This window comes from Silurus aristotelis, assembly GCF_946808225.1.
Source record: "Silurus aristotelis genome assembly, chromosome: 26".
NCBI lineage: Eukaryota > Metazoa > Chordata > Actinopteri > Siluriformes > Siluridae > Silurus > Silurus aristotelis.
The window spans coordinates 4,207,567-4,235,127 of record NC_139599.1 but is presented as its reverse complement, the minus strand read 5'-3'; the positions used below and the strand labels follow the sequence as shown (position 1 = coordinate 4,235,127).

Sequence of the window (27,561 nt, the reverse complement as noted above, 5' to 3'; positions counted from 1 at the left end):
GGTCCATCAATGGAGGTTGTGGCGGTTCCTCAGCCTCAGTTAAATCACTCGAGTTGATCTCATGTATAAATAAGCTTGGTGTTTGTATCTGTCCACAATATTTTCCGACATATTTAATCTGTTCTAATATTATTCTGAAAAATATACAAACAAGCATCTTAAAATAGCTTGTAAACTACTAAAGAATGAATTATTTTTAAATGTTCATGTTTCCCTAAGGACCTGAGACCTGAACCTTTCAAAAATAGAAAGAATGCTTAGCAATAACGGTGATGCGAAAAGCACTGTAATGAAGCACCACAGCTCAAATCTTTAGATGGAAGCTTTCATTGGGTTCCACTTTGGTCCGGCATGAGCCTAAGTGTGCCGACTCGCCAAATCTGGACGGATAAACATTGGGAAAAGACAAGATAATGTTTCGATCTGTAGTCTCAGATTCCTGTTTTTTTTCTGAACCAAATGTATATCTGTAAATGTATATTCCTTTTGCAAATTAAACCTAGAATTGATCTGAATTAATGAAAGTTTTGGGTTTCAGTTTTCTCTCTTTGTAATCTATTCAATTCAATCTAATGTTATTTGTATAGCAATTTTAACAATGAACATTTTTCCATGCTGCTTTAAAGAAATTATTTCGATTGTGAATATACAGCGGTAACGTCTATTACTAAAGAACTAAATAAAAAATGTTTTTCTATTGGATGTGTGTGAGTTTAACCTTCTTAAGATCTTTTATTTAAGAGGTGGCATTGGAGTTAAAAGGGTTCCCCTTTTAAAGGAAAAATCAAAGAATAAGTGTAGCGGCACCTATTTAAGCTTTATTTATGACTATTTTCTTACGGTGACAAAAGAACGTGGCTTTATTTATATGTTTGTTTGTTTGTTTCGTGGAAGAAATGTCAGCCTCGTAGCTGTCTGATACTTCTGCGGTAAGTCAGAGTGACCCTGCCATGCCACGTGTCATAAGCACATTAGGTTTGACTGATTCCCTTCAAAGAATCCATAAATGGGGACTAGACAGAGGTAAATAGATTTGTACCTGCTTACGAATTTGAATTCTTTCGTTCTTCAAGCCTATGAAATGAATGATTTTTTTTTTTTCTTTTTTTGTGCGGTTTTCTCTCTTTTGTGCGACTTCGTACAGACACCGAAGAGGCATCATAGCCCTTTTTTCCCCTCTGTTTTGTCTCCCATTACTTTGAAAGAAAAATGCAAAGCGGGTTGCATTTAGAACTGTGTTCAAAGTTACATTATGCCTTCATAATCCCTTTATAACCTCTAATGTGAACCTACATAAACATATATAATGGTTTAAACTGGGAGCTGTAGCTTTATACAAGGTTTGGCAACTTTTAGCCTTTGTTCAAAGTGACCTTATGGCTTCATAAGCCCTTTATAACCTCTAATGTAATCCTTCATTAACATTTCATAATGGTTTAAAACTGGGAGCTGCAGCTTTTTTTATACAGTTTGGTAACTTTTAGCCTTTGTTCAAAGTGACCTTATGGCTACATAAGCCCTTTATAACCTCTAATGTAATCCTACATAAACATTCATAACTGTTTAAAACTGGGAGCTGCACCTTATATAAGGTTTGGCGACTTTTAGCCTTTGTTCAAAGTGACCTTATGGCTTTATAAGCCCTATATAACCTCTAATGTGAACCTACATAAACATTCATAATGGTTTAAAACTGGAAGCTGCAGCTTATATACAGTTTGGTAACTTTTAGCCTGTGGTCAAAGTGACCTTATGGCTTCATAAGCCCTTTATAACCTCTAATGTGATCCTACATAAACATTCATAATGGTTTAAAACTGGGAGCTGCATCTTTATACGACACCTCTTGGTAGCATTTAGCCTGTGTTTAAAGTGATGTAACACCGACATAAAAGAGAGAGAGAGAGAGAGAGAGAGAGAGAGAGAGAGAGAGAGGGAGAGAGAGGGAGAGAGAGACGAAAAGGATGCTGAGGAAAAACAGCCTGGCATATATTTCCATACTGATATAAATCGGGATTGAATGCTGTAAATATAACGGGCCGAAGTTTCAACATTTCATTTGTCTTTCATCCAGAAATCCTTGTTGGAAATCCGAGCCTGTTATTGCATCATTAGTACTCAGTAGTACATGTAGGTTCATTGACTGTACTTCTGGCCTGAAATAGCGATTGTGGAAGTTATATTGTACGTTATTATCGCTCGGGTGTCTTTTACTTTCTTACATTTGATGCTTATTAAGAAGACAAAGTGCAGAAATTTATCATGAGTACCTTTGAAGTTCGCTTTGGCCTGAAGGCTGTGCTGTCGTTCCCCCTTTTCGCTTCTCTTATGGGGAAAAACATGAACAGAAAATGAGGGGAAGGTGACGTATAGACGAGTTTCCTTCCGCTGAGAGAGTTCACACTTACACCCAGTCATTTTTCTGCTCTCTCGTCTTTGATTTATCTTTCATTTCATCAGGTGCTGCAAGAAGCTTCTTATTTAAGTTAAAGAGTGTTACAAATCGTAGTGTGTTTCAACCATGTTGGATTATTCATAATTGTTCTCATTGTTTTACATATTACATTATTAATAAGGTTTATTCGAATAATCGAGCTGATCTGGATTATTTGTTTGGTTGTGATCTGATCTGATTCCAATTGTTTCACCCGATCGCATTTAATTGAGGTGCAAACTGTATTTTCAAGTAGTTTTAATTCGCGATCGGTTCAAATAATTCAATTCAAATAAATCTGATTAGCTGTGAAAATGGTTACAGCTGATACATATCATTTGACCTGATTTTGATAGTTTACACTGGTTGCAATGATTTGAGTCATTTGAGCGGTTTTATTTTGATATAAGCTGATTGTTTTTAGTTAAGCTAATTGCATTAATTTGAGCTGATTGCAATTGTTTGAGCTGACCAATTATTTGAGATCACGTTTGAGATGATCACGTTTTGGGGAGATCTTATTTATTTGAGCTGATCCTGATAATTGGAACTGATCCTGATTATAGGAGCCTATTCTGTTGTTTGAGATGATCTGATTGTTGGAGCTAGGCCCATTGTTCAAGCTGAATGAATGGTAATGATTGGAGCTAGGCCCATTGTTCAAGCTGATCCTGACTGTTTGAATGAATGGTGATGGTTGAAGCTGATCCTGAATGAGTTGATGGTTATTGTTGGATCTGATCATGATTGTTGGAGCTGATTGTGTTTGTTGGAGTTGATCCTGATTGTTTGAATAAATGGTGATGGTTGGAGTTGATCCTGATTGAGTTGATGGTGATTGTTGGAGTTGATCCTGATTGTTAGAGTTGTTGGTGATTGTTGGAGCTGATCCTGATTGAGTTGATGGTGATTGTTGGAGTTGATCCTGATTGTTGGAGCTGATCCTGATTGAGTTGATGGTGATTGTTAGAGTTGTTGGTGATTGTTGGAGCTGATCCTGATTGAGTTGTTGGTGATTGTTGGAGCTGATCCTGATTGTTGGAGTTGTTGGTGATTGTTGGAGCTGATCCTGATTGAGTTGATGGTGATTGTTGGAGCTGATCCTGATTGAGTTGATGGTGATTGTTGGAGCTGATCCTGATTGAGTTGATGGTGATTGTTGGAGCTGATCCTGATTGTTGGAGTTGTTGGTGATTGTTTGAGCTGATCCTGATTGAGTTGATGGTGATTGTTGGCGCTGATCCTGATTGAGTTGATGGTGATTGTTGGAGCTGATCCTGATTGAGTTGATAGTGATTGTTGAAGTTGATCCTGATTGTTGGAGTTGTTGGTGATTGTTGGAGCTGATCCTGATTGAGTTGATGGTGATTGTTGGAGCTGATCCTGATTGAGTTGATGGTGATTGTTGGAGCTAATCCTGATTGAGTTGATGGTGATTGTTGGAGCTGATCCTGATTGTTGGAGTTGTTGGTGATTGTTGGAGCTGATCCTGATTGAGTTGATGGTGATTGTTGGCGCTGATCCTGATTGAGTTGATCCTGATTGTTGGAGCTGATCCTGATTGAGTTGATAGTGATTGTTGAAGTTGATCCTGATTGTTGGAGCTGATCCTGATTGAGTTGATCCTGATTGTTGGAGTTGATCCTGATTGTTGGAGCTTATCCTGATTGAGTTGATGGTGATTGTTGGAGCTGATCCTGATTGTTGGAGTTGTTGGTGATTGTTGGAGCTGATCCTGATTGAGTTGATGGTGATTAATGGAGCTGATCCAGCCTTTGGAGATTATGATGATTGAGCTGATGATGATTGTTGGAGCTAGTCCTGATAATTTAAAATGATTGTGATAGTTGGAATTTATTGCGATTGTTAGAGCTGATCCTGGTTTAGCTGATCTCAATTTATTTTAAGCTGATCCTGATTATTTGTGCTGATCCTATTTTAGCTGATCCTGCTCAATTAAGCTGATCCTGCTTAATTAAGCTGATCATGTTCACATGAGCTGGACAGGATTCATTAATTCATTCGAACCGACTTCATTCATTTTAGCCAATTAGATTGGATTGGAATTGGTTTGATTTGCCTTGTGGTGTCTAAACACAATAAATCAGCAGTTAATCCGGTCATTTCTGCTTCTGAAATATTTTGTTCTATTGTGCCAGGGGTCTGTCACTCAGCTGACCGCTTTGTGTTGTTGCAGAAGGACACAAAGGGCTTATCAGTCATCTTAATGTAGACATGACTACCCCTCTGGCCACGGGGTCACTTCTCTGTCCTTGAAGGTATCTCACAAACAGAGGATGCTGTCAATATTCTGATGCCGGTTAGTTCTCTATCTTACAGCAGACTGAGATAATAATTTAAACAGCTCTTATGTCAGCACTTCTCTAAAATGAGGCTAATGCGTGATTAATTGTGCAATATTAAACAGCGGCTCGGAGTTGTTAACTAGCAAGGGCTTGCCTTTAGGCACACGTTCCTCGTTAGACGGAAAGACGTTTTCTTTGGAGAGTCTTAGTTTAAAATACAACATTAATTCAATCGGTGTAACATTTTTGCGGAAAAATATGCAAATCTCGGGCGTTTGCGCAGATATTTCACTTCTCACTTCAAGCCGCTTGAACTCTGATTAAATGCATTAAGACGCTTTAAAAAGTTTTATTCAGAAATAATATGCATATGGAAGGCGGTATGTAAATGAAAACCAAATCGAAGGTTGTCTGTCTGCATTTCAGGGACTTTCAGATTTTTTTTCATTTTCCCCTTTTTTTCCCCTGTAAGATACAGAATCATACTTCCTGATAATGAGAAAACAGAATTAGGAAATATATGAAAAATTATCTCCACATTTTATTTGAAGGACTAAAGGTCCAGGCAAAACCCAGATTATTCAGTAATCTTTTATAATTAAACACCTACTTTAGTAAGTAAACAAGCAGCATCATTATATGGGACTCCTGCACTGTTGTCAAAGCAGTTCATGCATCTTGGTTCTAATATTTCGCCCATCATTACAGATCCACCTCTCCTTTCTCTTTGTTCGAATTGTCAGTGGAAAATTCTTGATTAGCTCTCGCTTTAAATAAATTCTCTGGGAAACTCTGCTTTTAAAACGTCTTCTTTTCCTCATTCATCTACGATAAAAGTCGACGTTTTTATTTTCTCGTTTCTTGATCGCACCCGTCCTCCTTTTCTTCAGAGACACTGTGGCAATACGCTCTTATCTGTCAGTCTTATCATTTGCGTTGAAACATCACACGGATCGTGTAAGAACGCCGATGAGCCTTCCTACTTGTTTCTTTCTTTTTTTTTTTTTTTTTTGTCAGATCCTTATCTGTTACTCCTTATGAGTTTCTCCATTCTGACCTCCAAAACAGCAGGACGGGAAGCCAGTGGCAAGCAAGTCTGATGTATTCCTGTCATTCAGCGGGGCTCATTAAATTATTTGGTCGTAGCTGCAAACGCAGAATGAGACTCCGGCCTGGTGTGTTGCAGTATTACACTGAGTAATCGCACAGGAGGGAGATCTCGGAAAACAGCTTGATGTTCATCCAAGCTTTCGTTTGTTTCATTACAAATTCATTGCAGCATTTTTTTGTAATACGCAATAACGCGTATCGATATTGTGTTAAAACCTGCTGTACAGTATATGCAGCTTGGTAACACTGTATTCAGAGTGACATAACACCTTCATAATCTCTAATGTGAACCTTTATAAACATTCATAAGAGTTTAAAACCGAGAGTCGCTGCTCTATATACCTCTTGGTAACCTCTTGGTAACCTCTTGGTAACCTCTTGGTAACCTCTTGGTAACCTCTTGGTAACCTCTTGGTAACCTCTTGGTAGCTTGTCTGACATAACACAGACATAAGCCCATCATAAACATTTATGTAGGTTTTGCAGTTGGTAACACTATTCAGAGTGGACTAAGGTCTTCATAAGCCTTTATTACCGCTGATGCAAACCTGTGTAAATATTCATAGTGGTTTCAAACTGGGAGCTGCGCTTTATATGATACAACTTGGTAACATTTAAACTGTGTTCAAAGTTACATTATGCCTTCGAAAGCCCTTCATAAACTCCATGTGAACCTGTATAAACATTCATAATGGTTTCAAACTGGGAGTTGCTGCTTTATACGATACCGCTTGGTACCATTTAGCCTGTGTTCAAAGTGACGTAACACCGACATAAGCCCGTCATAAACATTTATGTAGGTTTTGTCGTTGTTATGACCGGCCTATGTAGCTATCGTAACCTTATGACTGCTGCTCGTTCACTCGAATCATTTGTTCAGCCCTGATGTTTTCTCTGCACATTGATTTTACACAGCGGTCGGATGTTTTATTCACGTCAAGCGGCCTCTCTCGAGGCTGCTGTCTGCATCGCGTCATCTCGCCCACCATCCTGCTGCCACTCGTTCTGTCTCATTATGTTTGAATTGTGCTAGTCTGCTCGCCGCGCACTTATAGTTTGGCATCATCGGATTTGCTGGAGGTAGGATGCATACATCTGGACTTTTTCGGCGCTAGTCAGAAACCGTCCGCACCAAACGCTCGCTCTAGGAACGTCGAAGTAAAAACCAACGCTCCATCTGCTTATTATCTTGTCTTTCTTATCTCTTTTTGCACCATTCATATCCTTGACAAGTCGAAGTTGGACAGTGGTGAAATTGAGAACGGAGTTATACAATGCTTCCTGTCATGTTGTCATCTTTTTTTTCCTCCTTGTCATTGTGAAAGTTAACGGCTTTCAGCAGTTCCTGTTGCCTCGAGCGGCTGTTGATTGAACATTATAAGGTAGAACATGACATCAGTTTTACTAGAATTGTGCTGGAGTTTTGGATGTTGCTTTATACATTTTTTTTTTTTTACCAAAGCGCCCTCTGCTGGAGATTCCTAAAAAGGACATTTAAATATGTATGTGAGACATAACCTATATCATTTAGATGTAGACTTGCATCATCTGTAATGAAACAGTATTTGGAAAACGTGTGTGTGTGTGAGCGAGAGAGAGGATATTTATATACTCATGGCATGGATTGGCATGGACGTCTTCATTATTCATATTGACTTTGTGTCTTTCTTTTCCTTTTTATTTTTTTGGGAAATCTGGAGTGCTGGGAAAATGAGTCACCTTTTTGAACCAGTGATCCCGAATGGTGAAGTCATAGCACACCCTGAATAGCCCGACTAGCAACTTGTGAGCGTGTGACTGGGTTGTATTCACGGGTTAAAAAGCTTGCTCATTGTAATTATCCGGGTCAATGTCTCTTTCCATTGAGAAAAGCCAGATTTCAGGAACTTCCCACGCTTTCAACAACCCAGTTAGGCAAATCTGGTGAAAAAGACCTGAATGCTGTGAATAGTTCACTGTACTTCTTAAAGTTTTCCTTAAATGTGAAGTAATTATGTTTCATCTCTGTTTTTCTGTTGTTGTTTTTTTTTTCAGAAGGAGCTCAGTTTGCCCAGGAGAGGGAGCTTGTAAGTAAACACTTTGATTTCTAGCGCTGGTTATGTCATAAACCGGGTTCTATGCACTGTAAATGTTGAGTCGTATCTGGATCTCTTCAATCTCATTAGTGTTGTGAACAGGGTTGAGAGTTCAGAGCTACAAAAGCATCGGTCCACTGCCAAATTACGAGCAATATTTCATAGTTTTTTTTTAACCTCCACATAATGGTTTTATAATGTCATAAATAAAAAGGTAGCTGTAGGAACAAGTACATATTTCTGTAATAGGTGTTTGCGGTTTTATAGCTAGCTGGATGGTGTAATGAATAGATTAGTATAATCTATGCAAAAAAGGAGAAACCACAGACATGGCAGCCCTCATTGTAGCTCTAAAATTGATGTACCCACACCCAGAAAAACCAAAGGTGCAGGAATGTAGCTAAAAGAATACAAATGCTTTGTTGCATCCTGATATTTTTCTATAGGACTTCACCGATGTTCTGCGCTATGGAACGCTATGGAAAAATATCAGGATGTAATTTTAAACCAGGATACAAAGGTATATTTCTATCACTATAGGTGCATAAATGTTCTTTTAGAAGCACAAACAAGAAGGTTCACAAATGTACTAATGTTCAGAGGTACATTGCTGGAGCGCCATACTCTTTTAGGTACGATCCTGCGACTTGATTTTTTGGTGTGTATATATACACAGCTGTATGGAAATTAGTTTATAAATTGCGGTAAAGTTTGATTTTTAGTTTTTCCTTTAGCAAGTTCTGATTTTATTTGGATAATTTAGAAAAGAAATAGTATAAAAAGTATATACTCATCAATATGGGCAGTGTGGCAATATGGGCATTATAATATGCCTCTTTTGAGCCTTGAGCAAGGCACTTAGCCCTTTAAGCTACAGGGGCACCATGCGATCTGCCCCCTGCTTCCTGACAAGTTGGAATATATGAAAATTTTCATTTGGGATTAATAAAGTACTTAAAAAATATAATACCCAACTCTAATCACTAGCTGTAACTGTAAAACTACCTCAAATAAGACATCATAGCAGTCATTGACCAAATGTAGCTAGCTAGCATTGCTAATTTGTCATAAATTAGAACACGTGTCACATGTTTATGATTTTTGCATCTGACTCTAAAATGTGTCATTATTTTCATTATATTTTAGCACTATTATGTTAATACTAACATTACAGGAGGCCTGCTTGGTTAGTGTGTGATTTCTGAGATAAAAGTTTCTAAAAACTGTGTCTGTTTGAATTTGGTTGGCAAATTTGACACAAACACACTCCAAGTTTTGAATCGAAATCGAGTCTTCCAGCTCCTCAGCCTTTTTAAAAGATCACGCTTTTGGAGTTTGTATCTGTTCGTGCTACGTTTTATCCTCAGACATGTGGGATTGCTAGAACCTGGCTTATATAATTTGATTGATTTTAATAATAAGTTTTTTTTTACAGTGTTTATAAAGATATTGATTACAGGATGGATCAGATTTCTGAGTTTACTTTGCTTATTTGAAAATGAATGTTAATGCTATTTTGCTCAGGTTGCAATTTTCTTTGTGTGGCGCAATGTCGATTTATTTTTTTTCCGGTAGAGAATTTGTAGGGTTCTTGTCAACCCCTCACTCACTAAAGTTGACTCTGATTCTCCGGTCTAGCTTTAGCTTTTAAGGCTCTCTGGCTCTGTCATGACACCTAGCCTTGGATTTTGGCAGCCTCTGTCCATTTCTTCCTTTAGCACATATAAGATTCCAGCCTGCGGCCGGCCATCTGGAAGAGCTGCCTGGTTTATAATTGATGACGGTTAATAAAAAGCTCCCCACACACTCATGGACATGGGGTGATCAATCCTGAATCATATTTATGTCCGGCTGTTATGGGACGTGTAAGATAACAAGCCCTGTTCAAGCACTGTTTATACAGCGGCTTTCAAAACGGAGCTTTAACCACTTTAGCACTTTAGGAGCGACTTTGGCTTTGAGTCGTCTGGGAAGGGGTCCAGCAAAAGAGGGAATGAGTGAGAGGATATGATCCAGGGGATGATTGGCAGGCTTAATAAACACATGTTGCTGACAACAGATCTCATGTAAACAATATCGCGTTTCCATTCACTATCGAGTTTTTGTTCAGCTGTAAACTAGTTGTGGGTTTTTGTGTTTGATCATTTGAGAGCTAAAGTTATTAATTGTGTACTTTAATGTATTATGCAGAACTTGGCGTGACAATCGGGCTGAAAAAATATATAGAAATCAGAGCCTGCTTTGAGATGATTCTGCTGATGAGAACATAATAGTGATGTAATGATTGTCGCAATTATATTTTTCTCCTATTTATTTAAGGAAAGATTTAATCATAAATTGTTTATTTATTGATATACAGCACCACAGCTGTCTTCCATACAGATGGCATGCGAGCTGAGCCAAAATTCATACTTAGACCTGGAAATAGTACGAACAGTCAATCATTTGTCAAGTCCCCATTATTATATTGATGTTTGTATAATAATCTATGTTTGTCATAAATTAAATCAATGATAACAGAAAATAGTATCAATGTAACTATAACTGTAAGTGTAACTATAAATTGATTAAAGTCTAATAATTATATAAAAATGGATTCAAAGAGGCTAAAAAAAATCTTTTCATTTATTGTATTTTGTTTTTTATTATTTCTTTTTTTTTTTTTTTTTTATTCATTTAATTATTTATTTTAATTTCAGGCCTAGTTTAGTCATGGCAAAAAGAAAAGTTTTTTTTTTTATATATATAAATAAATATGTATATTATGTGTAAATAAATGTATATTTTTATCAATTTAAATGATTGCTGTTAAGTGATTTGTATTTGATCGGATCTTATATTTTCCTAAAGAAAAAAAAAAAGAAAAAAAAAAGTGCCTTCAACTTCAAGTGGACTATGCATAAAACGGTTTATATATAAAAACATATAATATGAAGCAAATTGCTGTAAAAAGAATACAAAATACAATTCCTTTATTAGAAAAAAAAAAAATAATCACAATAGTAATTGTAATGCTGGGTTGTTTATTGTTGATTTGTTTGCTATAACAGCATGCCCTAACAGGTTCAATTCCTTGCTTGAATGACAGTTATAAATAAACATGAACATGAGCCGTTACATATTTGAACGCTGGCTGCAGGCATGGTTCAGTCCGAGGAGAACACAGTTAAAAGAGATGAGAAGTCACGCTTAAAAGTAGATGAACATCATCTTTTAAAAAGTGTAACTGATCATGATGTAAAGGCATTGCTTGAGCTTAATAGCTTCGTAACAAAGGAAAAATCTTTGTGGTTGTATCGTTGTGGGTGTTTGATTTGTTCCCTGATCCTGAACTGCATGAACAGGCTGATATTCAGCTTTAAATAAAAACCTTTTTCTCGCTGTAGCTGTGAGATCCACACACCTGTTGGAGCAAACGCTGATGGGATCTATTACTGTGGAGAGATTAGTGTCAGAAATGCCACTCTGAGACCTGAGAGAGCTTTCACGCATGTTCATCGTGATATTGAGGTAGTTCAAACAGCTTGAATTGAGTAAAACAAATGTTTGTGAACACTCTTTCAATATGATTCACATATGTGCTTTTAGAACATCTCAATCCACGTTTGGTCCCCATTCGCTGTTATGATAAGCTCCACTCTTCTGGGAAGATGTTCTCCTAGATTTTTGTGGAGATTTTTGAGGAGGCCTGTGGTTCAGTCACCGTTTAAATTCGTCAAAAACATGTTCAGTGGGGTTTAGTTCAGAGCGTTATAACAGGCCACTCAAGATCTTCCACTCTTCCATGTGAAGCATATCTTCCTGGATTTGGATTTGTGCTCACGGGAATTGTCATGCTAGAACAGGTTTAGGTCTCCTAGTTTAAGTGATGGAAAAATTCAATTGTACCACATCCAAAAGACATGCTGTGAAAATTGTGTGGGTTTAACTTTGTGCTAGCAGTTTGGGAAGAACCACACATAGCTGTAAAATTCAGGTGTCCAAATACTATCTTCTATACGTTTATATTGTACATAGATGTTTACCTTTATCAGTGGTGGGCGGTCAGGGCCAGCAAAATCTTCTCTGCTGGCCTAAACACTATCAGAAGCACTGACCTACATTTACAACCTAAATTGTATTAATTTAATCCCAACAGTTTATTTTATTCATTTCGAAGCGTTTCCCTTCGCTGCACTGCTTCGGGTACGTGTATGTGAACGTTATATTTTTTGTCCAATCATATTTCAGCCTCTGTGCTGCCATGTCAATCTAATCTGCCCAGGGCTTTCAAAGTCTGTACTGCTGGCCTTTTTACCATAGTCTCTATAATAATTAAATCTGTTTCTATAACCAACCAGATTTCAAATTCGCCTCACAGGGCAGCTATCTGGCCCAGAATAGCATCAGCATTTTTCCATCCTCTGATTGGTTGGTCAGAGGGAAACTGTTACAGCTAAGTTCAACTGGCAAAACATCTGAGTTAGACTTTTTTATGCCTAAATTAATTTGGTCTCAGACATAATTAAAAATCCATTTTCAAGACAAGCTAGACATCGTGAGGAGAGGTCGGCCAATCCCGAAGCTAACTAGCCTCAGCACAGGAAATGGTTTGTTCACCACTTCCAGACCAGTGAATACGAGCGATACCACTGGTTTTTAGCCTCTAAGGAGCGGTGCAAATTATGAGTATGCATCTCTGGTGAATAGGTTATATTTTATTTACATTTTTTATGTTTTTGTCATGTTATTAGACAAATACTGATTCAGAACTGCTACAGATGATGTAGGTACACAGTTGTAGTGTAGACGTTTGGAGTCTTAACTGGGTTTCTTGCTTTAGTAAAAATAGTATTCACCCTCCATTTGTGAAATGCCTCTCTCTCTGTAATGCCATGTGTTATATTGCGTTTTTGTATAGTTTTGGTGTTTTCTATAATTGTGCCGTGATAGTGGTGTAATAAGAGGTGGTTTAAGTCGGGTATGTCCCCACTAAAGGCCCAGGTACCAAATGCATGACCTGCATGGCCATGGTTGTTCATTTGTGGTGTTTCTCAAGCCACAGACTTTTCCTTTTATTATATTATTGTAGTAAATACATTTTTTTTTTTATATATAAAATAGGACAGTCACCTGCGATATATTTAGTACTTAAGTCCATTTTTTTTCACACCACTATAAATATAATTTACTTGGAGCCGTGTGGTAAAAAAAAAAATTGTTGCCGCTGGGCGGGGTTTCAAACCAGCACACTTTTGCACTATGTAAGAAACAGACACAAAGTAAAACTCAAAAAGTATAAACTTGTTTGAAAATGAGCCATAATTGGTGTTTTTGAGGCAGAAATATATTTCATGTGGTTTCCAGTATGTTATTTTTTTTTTTATGTGTTGACTGGCTCACTTCATCACAGCCAGAGCTAAGAGCTTATTATCCCCCTACCCCCCCCCCCCCCCCACCCCATTAATGTCCCAGAAACGGTCTCAGATGACAGGTTTAATTCGCCCAAAGCACCTATAACTGTCCCAAATACTAAACTGTGTCCTTTTTATATACAAAAAAAAGAAGTCACCGCAAGACAACTGAGAAACTTGAACAAATTTAAAGGAAGGGTGGTGGCAGCGTATGTTAAGGCTGTACTGTAATTAGTTTTAATGAGAAAGTGAAGAACATCAGGGTGGGAAGAACTGCTTCAGACCAAGTCGAACCTTTTCACAGGAATGAGAGGTTCTAAATTAAATCCACACAGTGGTCTAAAAAATGGATTTTAACTTTTTTTTTTCATAATGCCTACATTAAATCAGAAATGTAATTATATAAACATTCATACAACCTTAAAACATTAGTCAATATTAAAAAATCAAACATTTGATATTGACTAAAAGTAAAGTAAAACAAATATAATAATATACCGTGTTTTTCGGACTATAAGCCGCTACTTTTTTTCCACGTTTTGAACCCCGCGGCTTAATCAACAAATCGGCTTATTTATGGATTTTTTTCTGGGTTTTTCCCGGTTTCACAAACTTCAAGCCAAAAAACTGAACCCCATATCATTAGACTAATGAAATTTCCGAACGAAACGAAAAAACGCACCTCACCTGTGTTCTGTGCTGCACGGCATCGGGAGAAAAAAAGTTTTTTATAAACGCCCGACGATGCCAAAAGATAAACTTAAATAAAAGATAAAAAGAGAAATAGTTGTGAAAGGAAGGAGGAAGACAGTGAACAATGACAAATTTCTTAGAAGGCTACTGTTTAGATACAAGCCGTTGTAGCGTGTTGAGTCTGGGTGAAGGGAGAGCTCGCTAACTCCAGTTGCAACAGAAATCATATAAGCACAGACAGTTTCCAAAACTTTAGCTTTTTTATTTTTCTTGGCAACAGCGTTACGGGTTAGTCAAAGAAACTTAGAAATGAGCATCAGGAAATAATAAGGACATATTCCTCGGTCTTGCACACATGCAGTAATAAAGGAAAAATGCGGTGGCAGGCTATTCCCAAAATGCCGCTCTGCTCTTAAAGGAGCCACAACATATTCACCCGTTACACCGTGTAACACCGTGAAATGATCATTTCAAATGCTTAAGAATACATTTATATTTGTTAAGCCAGAATATCAAGATATTTCATTATCCCTAAACAAGTAGAACATATATTAATATGATATTTATTATATTATATATTGTATTACAGTGTTATTAAAATAAACAAGTATACCTTTAGATTATTTTGTTATTATTTTTGTGAAATCATATAAAAATTAAATATGTATATTTCTCGACGGCTGTTACTGTCACACAGCTCTCAAAGTGTCTAAGAAAAAGGGATAATGATGTGAGAGAAATTTAGAGTATTTTGACATTTATTGACATTTATTGTTCATTGACATTTACAATACAGTCCTGCCTCCTATTCACTTCGATTCGTTTTTTATTTTATGCTTAATAACAGGGGGGGAGTGGTGGCTCCAGCGGTTAAGGCGCTGGGTTGCCGATCGGAAGGTCTGGGGTTCAAGCCCCGGTATTGCCAAGCTGCCACTCTTGGGCCCTTGAGCAAGGCCCTTAACCCTCTATGCTCCGGGGGTCCCTTACGAGAGAAATATCAAGGTCGGTGACGTCGGAGTGATGTAGGGCCGCCTTCCCGTGGGCTCACCACCTGCAGGAGGGACCGTAAGGGACGGTGCTGTGAGGATTGGGCAGCATTCGAAGGCGGGGGCCTGTTTAGACTGCTGCCCCCGCGACCCGAATTACGGATAAGCGGGAGAAAATGAATGAAAATGAATGAATGAATGGTTTGATTTTTTTTCCCCTCATAATATTGAGTTAAACTGATAAACGTTAATTTGTTCATTTTTCTTGTTCGATTTACTTTTAAGTAATATTTTAGTTTTTTTTTTTTTAATATATATTTCATATATATATTTCATAGTTTTGCCCAAACTTGGCAACCATTCACAATAAATACCCATAAAAAGCTTGTTGTTACACTACTCAATATGCTGCATTTTCAAGCATATTCTGATTTGCTAACTGTTAGCTAGCAAAGAAAAAACAGGTCATTAATACTGTTCGTCATCGCACGGCGTGTACCCTGGTGCTAATTCTGATATAAATGCTTAGCATACCCAGCAGGATAATCGCTCGGGATTATGAAATTGACACGAACTTGCGCAAGTGCTTTCTAGAATTTCCTGAACGCTTAATCCCTAAATCCATTGGGATCAAGCCCCGAGATCATTCCAATCACCTTCACCCTGCAAAACTGGCGTCTCATATTAAACTAGTAATTCTGTTATTAATAACATAGCCGTGCGATCAGTCATTCCAGTTGGGTCATGCATTTCAGGAGGTTCTTTTTTGGTGGAGGATTATAAATGTTTATGATGTTTCTTGCACTATTTGTGCCACAAAAGAAAGCATTAAAATGCTAATTATTGTTTTGGAGGTCACTGCGGTCAGAATAATGCACACGTCTATTACAGCAGGATTAAAAAAAAAAAAAAAAAAAATGATGAAAGAAGGCAGTTGAAAGAAAAGCCCCACCCCCCCTAAAAGAAACAGTGTTGTCTGAGGCTTCGTTGCCGAAGTCTGGTGTAGTCTAGCATAAAGATTATCAAAAATCCATGCTCTGTGTTTGGCTCTGCTGACGTAAGGGTCTTCCACCGGGTGGAGGAGGGGCACGCTAGATCCCAGGCTTGCATGTTTGTGTATAGGAGAGAGAGAGAGAGAAAGTGTGATCAGCAGAGGGATGGGAGGAGAAAGGGAGCTATTGTCCAGCCTCTTAATTCTCCACAGGCAAGCGACGATCTCATCTGACAGCTAGACGTAGAAGTATAAGGACAATAAAAAATATCAGGACCAGTCCTTGTTTTGTTTTTTTTTCTCTGTTTGATGTGCCTTGAGGCTCTGCAAGGAACAGAAATATCATGTGCACAATAGATCAATCGAGTCGAGCATAGCCATGAAAGCCCAGCGGGAGAGGTTAAGGATTCCGGGGCTGACACTCGAGTGAGTATTTCCTCTCTTTTGTGTTTTGCGTCGTCTCTGTTTATACGCCGAGAATCGTGGAGAGGTGCAGCATTACCACAGCAGCAGCTCCTGCATTATGGCCCTACAGTAGGAAAGCATAGAGGAACATAATGAAGCTACTGAGGGTTCAGTGTTTACTGTTGAAACTGATGATGGATCAGTTTTTTTTTTTTTTTTTACAATTTCGCTATCTGTGTTTATGAGATGATCCGGTCTTAGATAAATAAGAACTCGTTAGAGAGCTGCAGCTTGAGAAAACTGCCAGCTCGCCCTGTCTGTTTGGATGAGGTGACGTACAAAGATATGGCTCCCCCCCCCCCATCACCATAATTCAAGATACGTAGTCCGAATTACCCCTTTGCAGAGACCCGATAGGTACCACGTAATACCCGTCCCAGCTCGTATTCTCCACACGCTGGAGATATTCGTCATCGAGAAAAAAAAACAAAAACAAAAAAAAACGCATTTCGTTTCACGGAGGTCACGCCGAGCACATGTTTACATCTGCTCTAGGTGCGTGTTGCATCATCAGCGCTGGTGTTGCTAAGCACACTGTGCATGATTATCTCCTGACACGTCAGTTCAGCACTTTTAGGTGACGTGATTGGTTTTAGCTCGTCAATGGGCTCCTGCACCACCAGCGACGCATTTATGCCCTCGAAGGCCTATAAAAAGGAAAAAAAACACAGCCTGGGGCGAGGAAAATTGGAGGTCACATTGCAGTGTTTGTTTCAAGCAGCACGTAGATTCAATTCGGAAAAATCCAGGACGGATGTGAATCGGATGTGGAATGGGCAGTATAATGGGAGCTGATTGCTGACGCTGTAAGAATGCTATTGATCAGGGCTTTGGTGTTGCTCTGTGGTAATGTCTGTCATTCTGTAGACTCCATGTAGGAAATAGTGGATTCCGCGTAGTGCATATATTTTCCAGAGAATCCGGACGTTTCCGCTACAAGTAGGTTGTCCAAATGGTGGTCTTTTTCCCACCTTCAAAAAAACCAACCTTGGGAGTCCTTTTTTCTCTAGAAGGTTTATGTTCTACGATCAATATGTACTACATCTACACTGCACTTACTTTAAAATTCTGAGCCCAACATTGAAAAATGATGCATTTGCTATTCTTTTCTAATTGTACAAAAACTTTTTTCGCTACAAATTATATTATCATTTGTATAAATAACATGCATTTTGGCCATTCATTTGTTAAAAAAAATCCTAATTGCCAGTCGACCGATCACAGAAGACGTGGAAAATGTTAAACTAAAGAGAAATATATAACAATTGGACAAGAATAAGTGCTCACTTTTGAATAGTTCTTGTGTGTGTGTGTGTGTATATATATATATATATATATATATATATATATATATATATATATATATATATATATATATATATATATATGTATATATATATGTATGTATGTATGTATATGTGTATATATATATATATGTATGTATGTGTGTGTGTGTGTGTGTGTGTGTGTGTGTGTGTGTGTGTGTGTATAACAAGGACATACACATGAGGCCTTATATTGTTTCAAATTGGTTCAATTTGTTTTTTCATCATAACCGTTAAAGTTAAGATACAGAACTCTATAACATTTTGGTTATAGAGGCTTCTTAGTAAAACCTTCATACATAGCTTAGAAGAATCCGTAGAGCATTGGTCACCAACCTTTTTGAAACTAAAAGAGCTACTTCTTGGGTACCGATTAATGTGAAGGGCTACCAGTTTGATACAGACAGTTTTCAGTTTGATCTGAAATAACAAATTTGCTCAATTTACCTTTTATTATATTTTATTATGAATAATTAATGATATTTACATATGTGAAGACACTGATCATGTTAATAATTTCTTATAATAATTATTAACAATGATTTAACAAAGTAGAAAACAGCTGTTTTTAGAAAAGGCCCACGGGCTACTCATGTGGTCCTTGCGGGCTACCTGGTGACCCCCACACGAGTATCCTGTATACATTCTCCAAAATAGTAGCACTCGACTTCACTTTGTTGTTGAGGCCATAGTCCTCCTCTGGGAAATAAAAATGCGGATATTTATTAATAATTTGGACCCAAGAATATTTGAGTACGCTACATGCACATTTTGATGTGTGTGTGTGTATACACAATAATGAAAGAACAAGAGTGTATAGTATATTTCAGACTATAGGTCAGCATTTACGAAGCGTGATTTGACTTACAGCCTCACCCCGAGAAGCTTGAGCCCGACTCCCACAAGCCCTTGCAGCCCGTGCAGCCCGCTGCACGCCTTCCATTTTTGGAGGTAAGATCACGCTTCTTCGACATTTTGTGTTTTCCAGGAGACGAAAGCGTCTGGGTGGGGGAAAAGGTTTCACGCTCAGACGTTACTCGGCACGATTTTAACACTGAAAGTTGACATTAAAAGCGAAAAGGCCAAACGCTCTCCATTTAATGATACGTTTTTGTCTTTTTTATTTATTTTTTTTCTTTTTTCATTCAATAGCTTTTATATAATTTCATCGAAAGGGATGGAGGGTTTATATAAACGCGCTGAGCTTTTGTGCCGGCCCTCTTTCAAGTGCAAAATAGGATTTGCGGCTGAATTGAGTGGCGGATGGAGAAAATGAGGTCAGTCTAAATCTTGAGGAGAAAAAAAAAAATCCTAAGAGGAAGAAAAAACTGTTTGAATTGATAGAGGATAAATTTGTAAATAGTACAGAAAATAAACGTTCGAGTTGAATTCAAATTGACCAGAATGGTTTACCTGCTTGACTCATGGGATCAAATGCTAAATGGCGTAGAATGCGCCATGTTTTGGCACATTTTTCACAGATTTGTAATCACTGTTGATATCTGATAATTATTCGGACCATGTTTGACCATCAGACAGTTGACATGCCATGTTTCTTTCTACCCCCAATACCACACTGCTTAATAATGGCTGATACTGTACAACAGTCTGACATTCACCAATCAGGCTTGAATCCACTTGTGTGTCTCAGGAATCTAAAGTTAAAAGTGAGATTGAACCATTTCAAACTGGTTCTGAAAATGTTCTCGTATCTCATGAAGGCTCCTGAGTTTGTGTATATTTCTGTACTAATGTAAACCTCAGTTGAGTCCAACCAACAAAAGTGGATTAGGATTAGGATTATTTTTCTTTTGTTTATCTGAAATTTGTGCAACAGTTAAACAGAATTATTACATTTGTTCCTGCATAGTAATTAAATGTATTTAAAAAAAATAACTCATTAAAAAAAAAAAAAAAAAAACCCTGTATACAGTGGTGGATGACTTTCTTTTGAGTAAAAGTAAAAAAGTATTTGCCTTCAAATGTACTTAAGTATCCAAAGTACTATGATTAATTATGTTTATAATGTTCCTATTATCATTTTAGTCACAAGACTCAGTTTATGTGAAAAACCAGTTGACCAATTATGTTTTTAGCCTCATAAATAAAAAGGGACGACTGATTTCACGAAATGTAGTTGGGTTAAAAAAAAAGATATTCGACTTTGAAATGTAGTGAAGTTAAAGTAAAACTCTGCCCGAATAGAAATACTTCAGTAAAGTACAGATACATGAAAAAGCTACTTAAGTACAGTAATGATTTACATTTACTTTGTTACTGTCCACCAGTGACTGTATGTCAGTACTGCATTGCATATTTGGGTTGTTGTATGGCTAGTTTTTGTTTCAGGAGAGCAACTATGCAAGAAATAAATATGTAAAAGACAATAAAGGGCAAGGATAATAATAATAATAATAATAATAATAATAATAATACATATAATTCCTTTTTTTTATGCAACACAGTCGCTCTGCGAATTTCTTGCCTAACTTAATCAACAAAATTCATATCCTGAATCAAGACATTTGCTTTTTTTATATGATTTTTGTCACATAATCCTCCAGTAACGCATCCTTGGACTGTCTACAAGTTAATTTAATTGACTTATCATCGCTGGCTTCCTTGAACAAAGTTGTCCCAGAGATCTGAGGCTCGAACCAGAAAGTAAAGTGAGTAAGCAACTCTTCTGATTCAGGTCTCTGTGGGTGCCTTGATATCCTCCACTCGTAATGGGGGCACGGAAACAGTGCAGTCCTATCTAGAGCACAAGCTGCTACATAGGACCCGTTGGGACAAGGCAAACCAAGAATGTGATTAGGCCTGATGTTGTTTCTAAAATCAGCAAAGCTCAGCTGGAAGAGATAAAGGAACTGGGTAATGGACTTTCGACTCCATGTTGGGAGACCAGCCGTTTTATGACTCCTCGTGTTGTCAATATACAGTGAGGAAAATAAGTATTTGAACACCCTGCTATTTTGCAAGTTCTCTCACTTAGAAATCATGGAGGGGTCTGAAATTTTCATCGTAGGTGCATGTCCACTGTGAGAGACATAATCTAAAAAAAATAATCCAGAAATCACAATATATGATTTTTTAACAATTTATTTGTATGATACAGCTGCAAATAAGTATTTGAACACCCATCTATCAGCTAGAATTCTGACCCTCAAAGACCTGTTAGTCTGCCTTTAAAATGTCCACCTCCACTACATTTACTATCCTAAATTAGATGCACCTGTTTGAGGTCGTTAGCTGCATAAAGACAACTGTCCACCCCATACAATCAGTAAGAATCCAACTACTAACATGGCCAAGACCAAAGAGCTGTCCAAAGACACTAGAGACAAAATTGTACACCTCCACAAGGCTGGAAAGGACTACGGGGAAATTGCCAAGCAGCTCGGTGAAAAAAGGTCCACTGTTGGAGCAATCATTAGAAAGTGGAAGAAGCTAAACATGACTGTCAATCTCCCTCGGACTGGGGCTCCATGCAAGATCTCACCTCGTGGGGTCTCAATGATCCTAAGGAAGGTAAGAAATCAACCCAGAACTACACGGGAGGAGCTGGTCAATGACCTGAAAAGAGCTGAGACCACCGTTTCCAAGGTTACTGATGGTAATACACTAAGACGTCATGGTTTGAAATCATGCATGGCACGGAAGGTTCCCCTGCTTAAACCAGCATATGTCCAGGCACGTCTTAAGTTTGCCAATGACCATTTGGATGATCCAGAGGAGTCATGGGAGAAAGTCATGTGGTCAGATGCGACCAAAATAGAACTTTTGGGTCATAATTTCACTAAACGTGTTTGGAGGAAGAAGAATGATGAGTACCATCCCAAGAACACCATCCCTACTGTGAAGCATGGGGGTGGTAGCATCATGCTTTGGGGGGGTTTTTCTGCACATGGGACAGGGCAACTGCACAGAGGATGACCGGGGCCATGTATTGCAAGATTTTGGGTAACAACCTCCTTCCCTCAGTTAGAGCATTGAAGATGGGGCAAGGCTGGGTCTTCCAACATGACAATGACCCGAAGCACACAGCCAGGATAACCAAGGAGTGGCTCTGTAAGAAGCATATCAAGGTTCTGGCGTGGCCTAGCCAGTCTCCAGACCTAAACCCAATAGAGAATCTTTGGAGGGAGCTCAAACTCTGTGTTTCTCAGCGACAGGATATAAACCTGACTGATCTAGAGAAGATCTGTGTGGAGGAGTGGGCCAAAATCCCTCCTGCAGTGTGTGCAAACCTGATGAAAAACTACAGGAAACGTTTGACCTCAAACAAAGGCTACTGTACCAAATATTAACATTGACTTTCTCAGGTGTTCAAATACTTATTTGCAGCTGTATCATACAAATAAATAGTTTAAAAATCATACATTGTGATTTTTTGGATTTTTTTTTAGATTATGTCTCTCACAGTGGACATGCACCTACGATGACAATTTCAGACCCCTCCATGATTTCTAAGTGGGAGAACTTGCAAAATATTAGGGTGTTCAAATACTTATTTTCCTCACTGTAACCTAGATCATTTGAAAATGTTTAGCGATTGAGTTGATGGTTGGCTGTCAGATTTTCAGGCTTTAGATTTCTGGAATTATAAGAGTTGGGTACATTTATTTACTGAATGTGGGACGAAAACATTTGCATTCATTCATTTGTCAGAGTCAATATTCCTAGACACATTACAGTACTTTGAAGCTAAGCAGATAAATGGCGGTTTATAACTGACTGACTAACACTTTCCTGGTAATTCATCATTAAACACATGATGATGGCCTGCTTACTCAATACCAGTCGCTTCAGAGACCTGGAGTAGCCTTGTAACACGAAAAAACATAAACTTGAGAGAATATATCATCATCTTCCCACTTGGAATTGACGAAAGTACCAATCAGAGTGCACCCTTTAATATTCTGAAGTTCAATTCATTTTTATTTATATAACAATTTTAACAATTTACATTGTTTCAAAGCAGCTTCACACAAACGAGGCGCTAATAAAAAGATGTATAAGTTTGTTTCTTTTAATTTTAAGTTTGTCCCTCATGAGCGAGCCAGTGGCCAATGTGGCATGGATTAAATCCCTGTGATGGTAGATTGGGACCTGAGCTTGTTACCAAATAAGTGTATAATAAGTATCACATAGTCCTTGATATCTGATTGTTGGAAGAACTGCAAAGAATCCTGACCTCAAGCCCAATTAAACACTTTTGGGATTAATCGGAACGCTGGCCAGGTGCCAGACCATCATGCCTGGCATCAGTTCCTGACCTCAATAATGCTCTTGTGGCTGAAGTCAAGTCAAGAAGCTTTTACTGTCAAAGGGCCAGAACAGTCAGAACTTACGATTGGTCTGGTGCCCATATAGCTTCTACCATATATAGTGTACCTTATGATGCGGAGTAAAGATGTTGTTCTTTGCCAATTCTAGGATGATAGAAGGTGTAGAGATAACAGGATTTGGACCTGGAGGGAACCATTAAAAAAAAGCAGTACATTTCCATTTCAGACAAGCTTCAAAGCAGCAGCTTGATAGGCTCACCAGGGCCAGATGGGGAATACTGATCATGATGATGATGATGAGGATGATGCAGTCCTGCCCTGACTCATTTGCCACTCCTCCCTATCTCTTCTGTCTGCTCACTCCGAACCCGGCATTTGAAGTGGTAGATCCTTGTTACTTGATACGGAATGCTTTTGAGCACCTCGAGTGTGTGGAGGATAAGCAGCAAACACTTTGATGTGGAATGTGAATATAGTCATCGTACTTCTTCTTGAATAGGCAAAGTGCGTATAAAGGCAAGGATCCTTTCCAGAACATTTATGTTTAAAAGACGGAACATCTGCTTTACAGCTAACAAATTCCTCAGCCGAGTGGAGATGTGCCTGGACAGATCTCTGCGGAGTGGTGGAGTTATGTTTACAGGGCTAATTGGAACGCTAGCAGTGGATTCTTGACACCTTTTCTGCAGTTGACCAGCATTTTCAAGCGGCGTTACAGTGAGAGCATGTCCAGCTCAAGCTTTTCCATGCCTAACTTTCCTAATGGATACAGTCTGCACCGGTTACAAAGGTAATCAAGAGAATGGGGCGTGATGCTTGTGTAAGGCTTACAGCAAAGCTAGCTTCAGTTTAGCCATTAGCAAATGTAGTGCTGTCAGTCTGGGAGTTTTATATGTATTTGCAATATTTTGATGGGCCCGAATGCCCAGATGTCCCTATACTCTGGGTCAGCTTTTGGCTTGTTTGGATTTATTGGGACCAAGTAAAGGCAATAAAGGTACACTAATTTCTTGTCCTTACTTCAATTTGTGCTTTGGTTTACTTGCACTCAACACTAATCAATGGTTTGCTTAGACTTCCAGTCAGATCTTCTTGCTTTCTGGTAGCAGAATAATTTGTTTACTTTAGCTGTTGTGTCAAATTGTTGACAAGTTTATCAAGAAGACGTCAAAAGTTCTGGAGGCTACACTTTGTCTATCTACAATTGTGAAATTTAAAATAAATTTGTGTGTAGGTTGTTAGAATCTTGGGTATGAAGTTTGAAATTTGAGTTGTTTCCAATCTCTGGTTTACCTGAAGCTGAAGTTCCCTCCCTAGTTTGGTTCCTCTCAAGGTTTCTTCCTTATGCCATCTCGGGGAGTTTTTCCTTGACACAGTCGCTACCGGCTTGCTCATAAGGGACAAACTTAAACTTACAAAGAACATATTCATTTTTTATCACCACATTATCTGTGTAAAGCTGCTTTAAGACAATGTTCATTGTTAAAAGCGCTATACAAATAAAAATAAATTAAATAAAATTATACTTGGCTCCGCATGGAGCTTGGTTTCAAGTAAAGCTTGGGTTTGCTTTAATCTTGGCTTCAAATGAAGCTTGGGTTTGCTTGAGCTTAACAGGAAGCCAAACTTCAAGCGAACCCAAGCTTCATTTAAAGCCAAGATTCAGGTTCCCGTGATACTCAGGTTTGCTTGACGCTTGGATTCATGCGAAGCGCCGATTTGTTTGAAGCTCGAGTTCACCTAAAGCTCAGGTTTCAAGCATAGACCAAACCACTATGTCGCAGTGAACTAGTCTCTTTCATGGCTAAAAGCTGGAATCAAGACCAGTTTTTACTTTTACTCAAGAGACACTGAGCACAAATTTACACCCCAAGGCGTAAACAAAACATTTAAGCGCTAATGCTAAATTCATTACCTTGCATCATTAGTTAGACTGAGAGTAATAAAGGTTGACTGTTTGACATGTTACTTGTGTTTAAAGGGACATTGATTGAATTCACAGGTTTTATGAGACCAATGAAGTTGTGCAATAGCGTCATTCAGTCTTTACCCATAAATGACGAACTCGCTGCATAGTATATTTTTGTACTTGTGTCAAACACAACTACAGGATTTTAATGTAGTTTTTTGTAGTTTTTTTTTATTTTTTATGTAGATTTTAATGTGGGGATTATTTGGGCTTTAGCTCTGCTGTTTGTACACGCAAATACAAGATGAACACCATAAACCAGTCTTTATTTTATAGGTGCTAAATAATGCTCTATCTGTATTGAAAATATAGCACATTCAGCAATAAGCATTGGCAATGAAAATAGCATTTTTCTTAAGATGAGCCATTAATATCTATAATCTGTTTCTTTCTCCTGCACTTGGGTGTTGTAGATTAACAGTTTTACCAAAAAATTTTCAACATTTCTATCTCATAGCACATCAACATGTACCAGGAGGACAGCGTTTATAGCTATTGCAGGAGAATATATTGGCCTGAACAATGTGTTGGCGTTTTATGCTGAGTTTTACGGTGTATAAACTACAGACTGGATCCATTCATTATGGATTGTTTATGAAACTTCATAAGTTCAGTATTCGGTGACCATCTGCCTGCTTCAGTGAGGACAACATAGAGCCTCATTTTAGAGTTTTAGCAAATCCAGAAGCCAAAAAAGGGAACTAAGAGAACTTTGTGGTGATTTATTTTATTATTATTATTTTTTTCTTTCTTGGTTTGAATTTAATTTAATTTCTCAGTCTTAGAGTTGTCATTTCTACACTAAGCTCTGGGAGGCATCTCAGAGCAAATTCTCACGACTGATGGAGTTGTAATCTGTCTGAATGCGGAAGCTGTATAAATAGCTGTGGTACATCTGATCCTCTTTCACTGAGGAACCTGTGAACTACATTTTACATACCTGCTGGAATGATGAACATTTTATTCGTTTACCGGACTGTCTGTGGAAACATTAGTTATAGATGTGGCCAGGAATACATTCAAATCTCCCAGACATTGGGTTCAAAACCTATTTGAAGTTTCTTATAATTTTTTTTTTTAATAATTATTAAAACTTAAATAAGGCAATTTCTTTCTTTCTTTTTTTTTTTTTTTTAATTCATGTACCACTTTCATTGCGAGAAAGACATCATCCATCAAGTGAGAAATAAAATACTTTTAATAAAATCCTTTAATTCTTAAAGTGCATCATCAGCTATTGCAGATCATTTAGTTATTTTAAAAACTGAAAGTTATCGTTTTTATCAATTTTGAATTGCATTTCACAGTGGGCAATGTCCCTAAGACAGGCTAGTGAGTTTTATTACTGTTTATATAACAGCTGTAAAAAGCTTATTCCCTTGCCAGCTCACTAATTTCTCTTTTCTTTCCATTCAGTATGACAATACAACCAGAAAACACAATAGAAATTAGCTTTTACTTTTCAAAGATCTTAAAACCTACTGTAAACTCACCTCTGATTGCTACACTGAAGAATGGAAAAAAAAAACACCTAATTGTTAGAGGAAAAATTATTAGCAGCTTAATTACAATATTACATATAAGAAACTGTTTTATTAAAACCCAGGATTTTATATTGCATTTAAATCTCCATTTACTTATAGGCTGTTATAGAAAATAAACAAGCAAATAAGCCAGGTAATCTGTCATGTACACAGTACAACATGATCGCGATGGCAGCTATGGCTTTGGGAAATGAGATAAACTTCAGTCTTTTTGTGTGCAACTTGATGGCTCTGTACCTCTTTCCAGATAAGAGGACAAGCATTCAGTGATCTGGATAAATAGTCCTTGATGATGCTGCTGGCTTTTGTTTGCAGTCGTCTTGCCTGTCCGTTTACATTTATGGCATTCGGCAGAAGCCCTTATCCAGAGCGACTTACAACCGAGAAGATACGGTTAAAGCAGTGGTAGCTTGGTAGTGCTGGGATTTGAACTCATGACCTTCCAATCCAAGGTCTAATACCTTAACTTCTGTGCTACCATTTCTCATATACAGTGTCCAGGTTGAGAAGCTCAGTGCCTTTCATACGCTGTGCTGATTTAACCACACGACAGTGCAGCTAGCTTACCACAGTGTGTTACTGTATGTGGATAGGCTCCTAATGGTGCTGTGGTAGAACTGTACAGGGAGCTGTTCATCCATTCAGCTTTATATAATTACCGATTTGTTTCATTGTAGACAAACCATTTCAGTATAATATTAGCCGTGTCCCCAAGGAAGGATTTACACTGTCGAATCAGAATTGTCAAATCTTGCACATTGTCGAATCATATGTGTGTGTCAGGGGGTGGGTGGTGGATGGGGGCTGGACATCAACGACGGCTGGTAGTCATAAAAAAACGATTCCTTGTAACATTTTAAAACCATGAGGTACAGAACATCACGCACGGAAATGGAAGGAAATTGTAACAATTTGGATTAATAAACCTAAAAAATAACCTGCGAAAGGCCACAACGCAAATGTAATTCTATAAGAAATT

The 27,561-nt window shown here is 38.0% G+C and overlaps 1 protein-coding gene across 27 annotated transcripts in view; it reads left to right on the top strand.

Moving 5' to 3' along the window:
• Nucleotides 1-27,561, top strand: part of mast4 (microtubule associated serine/threonine kinase family member 4) — a 98,578-nt gene that overhangs the window by 39,983 nt on the left and 31,034 nt on the right. For 12 of the 27 annotated variants that reach the window (XM_083531182.1, XM_083531181.1, XM_083531180.1 and 9 more), the window contains one exon: nt 7,885-7,916. In XM_083531182.1, the coding sequence (XP_083387308.1) occupies nt 7,885-7,916 (32 nt within the window). Of the gene's footprint in view, nt 1-7,884; nt 7,917-16,079; nt 16,415-18,648; nt 18,730-23,446; nt 23,860-27,561 lie in introns of those variants that run through there. The other 15 variants (XM_083531204.1, XM_083531203.1, XM_083531202.1 and 12 more) reach the window with 7 other exon arrangements.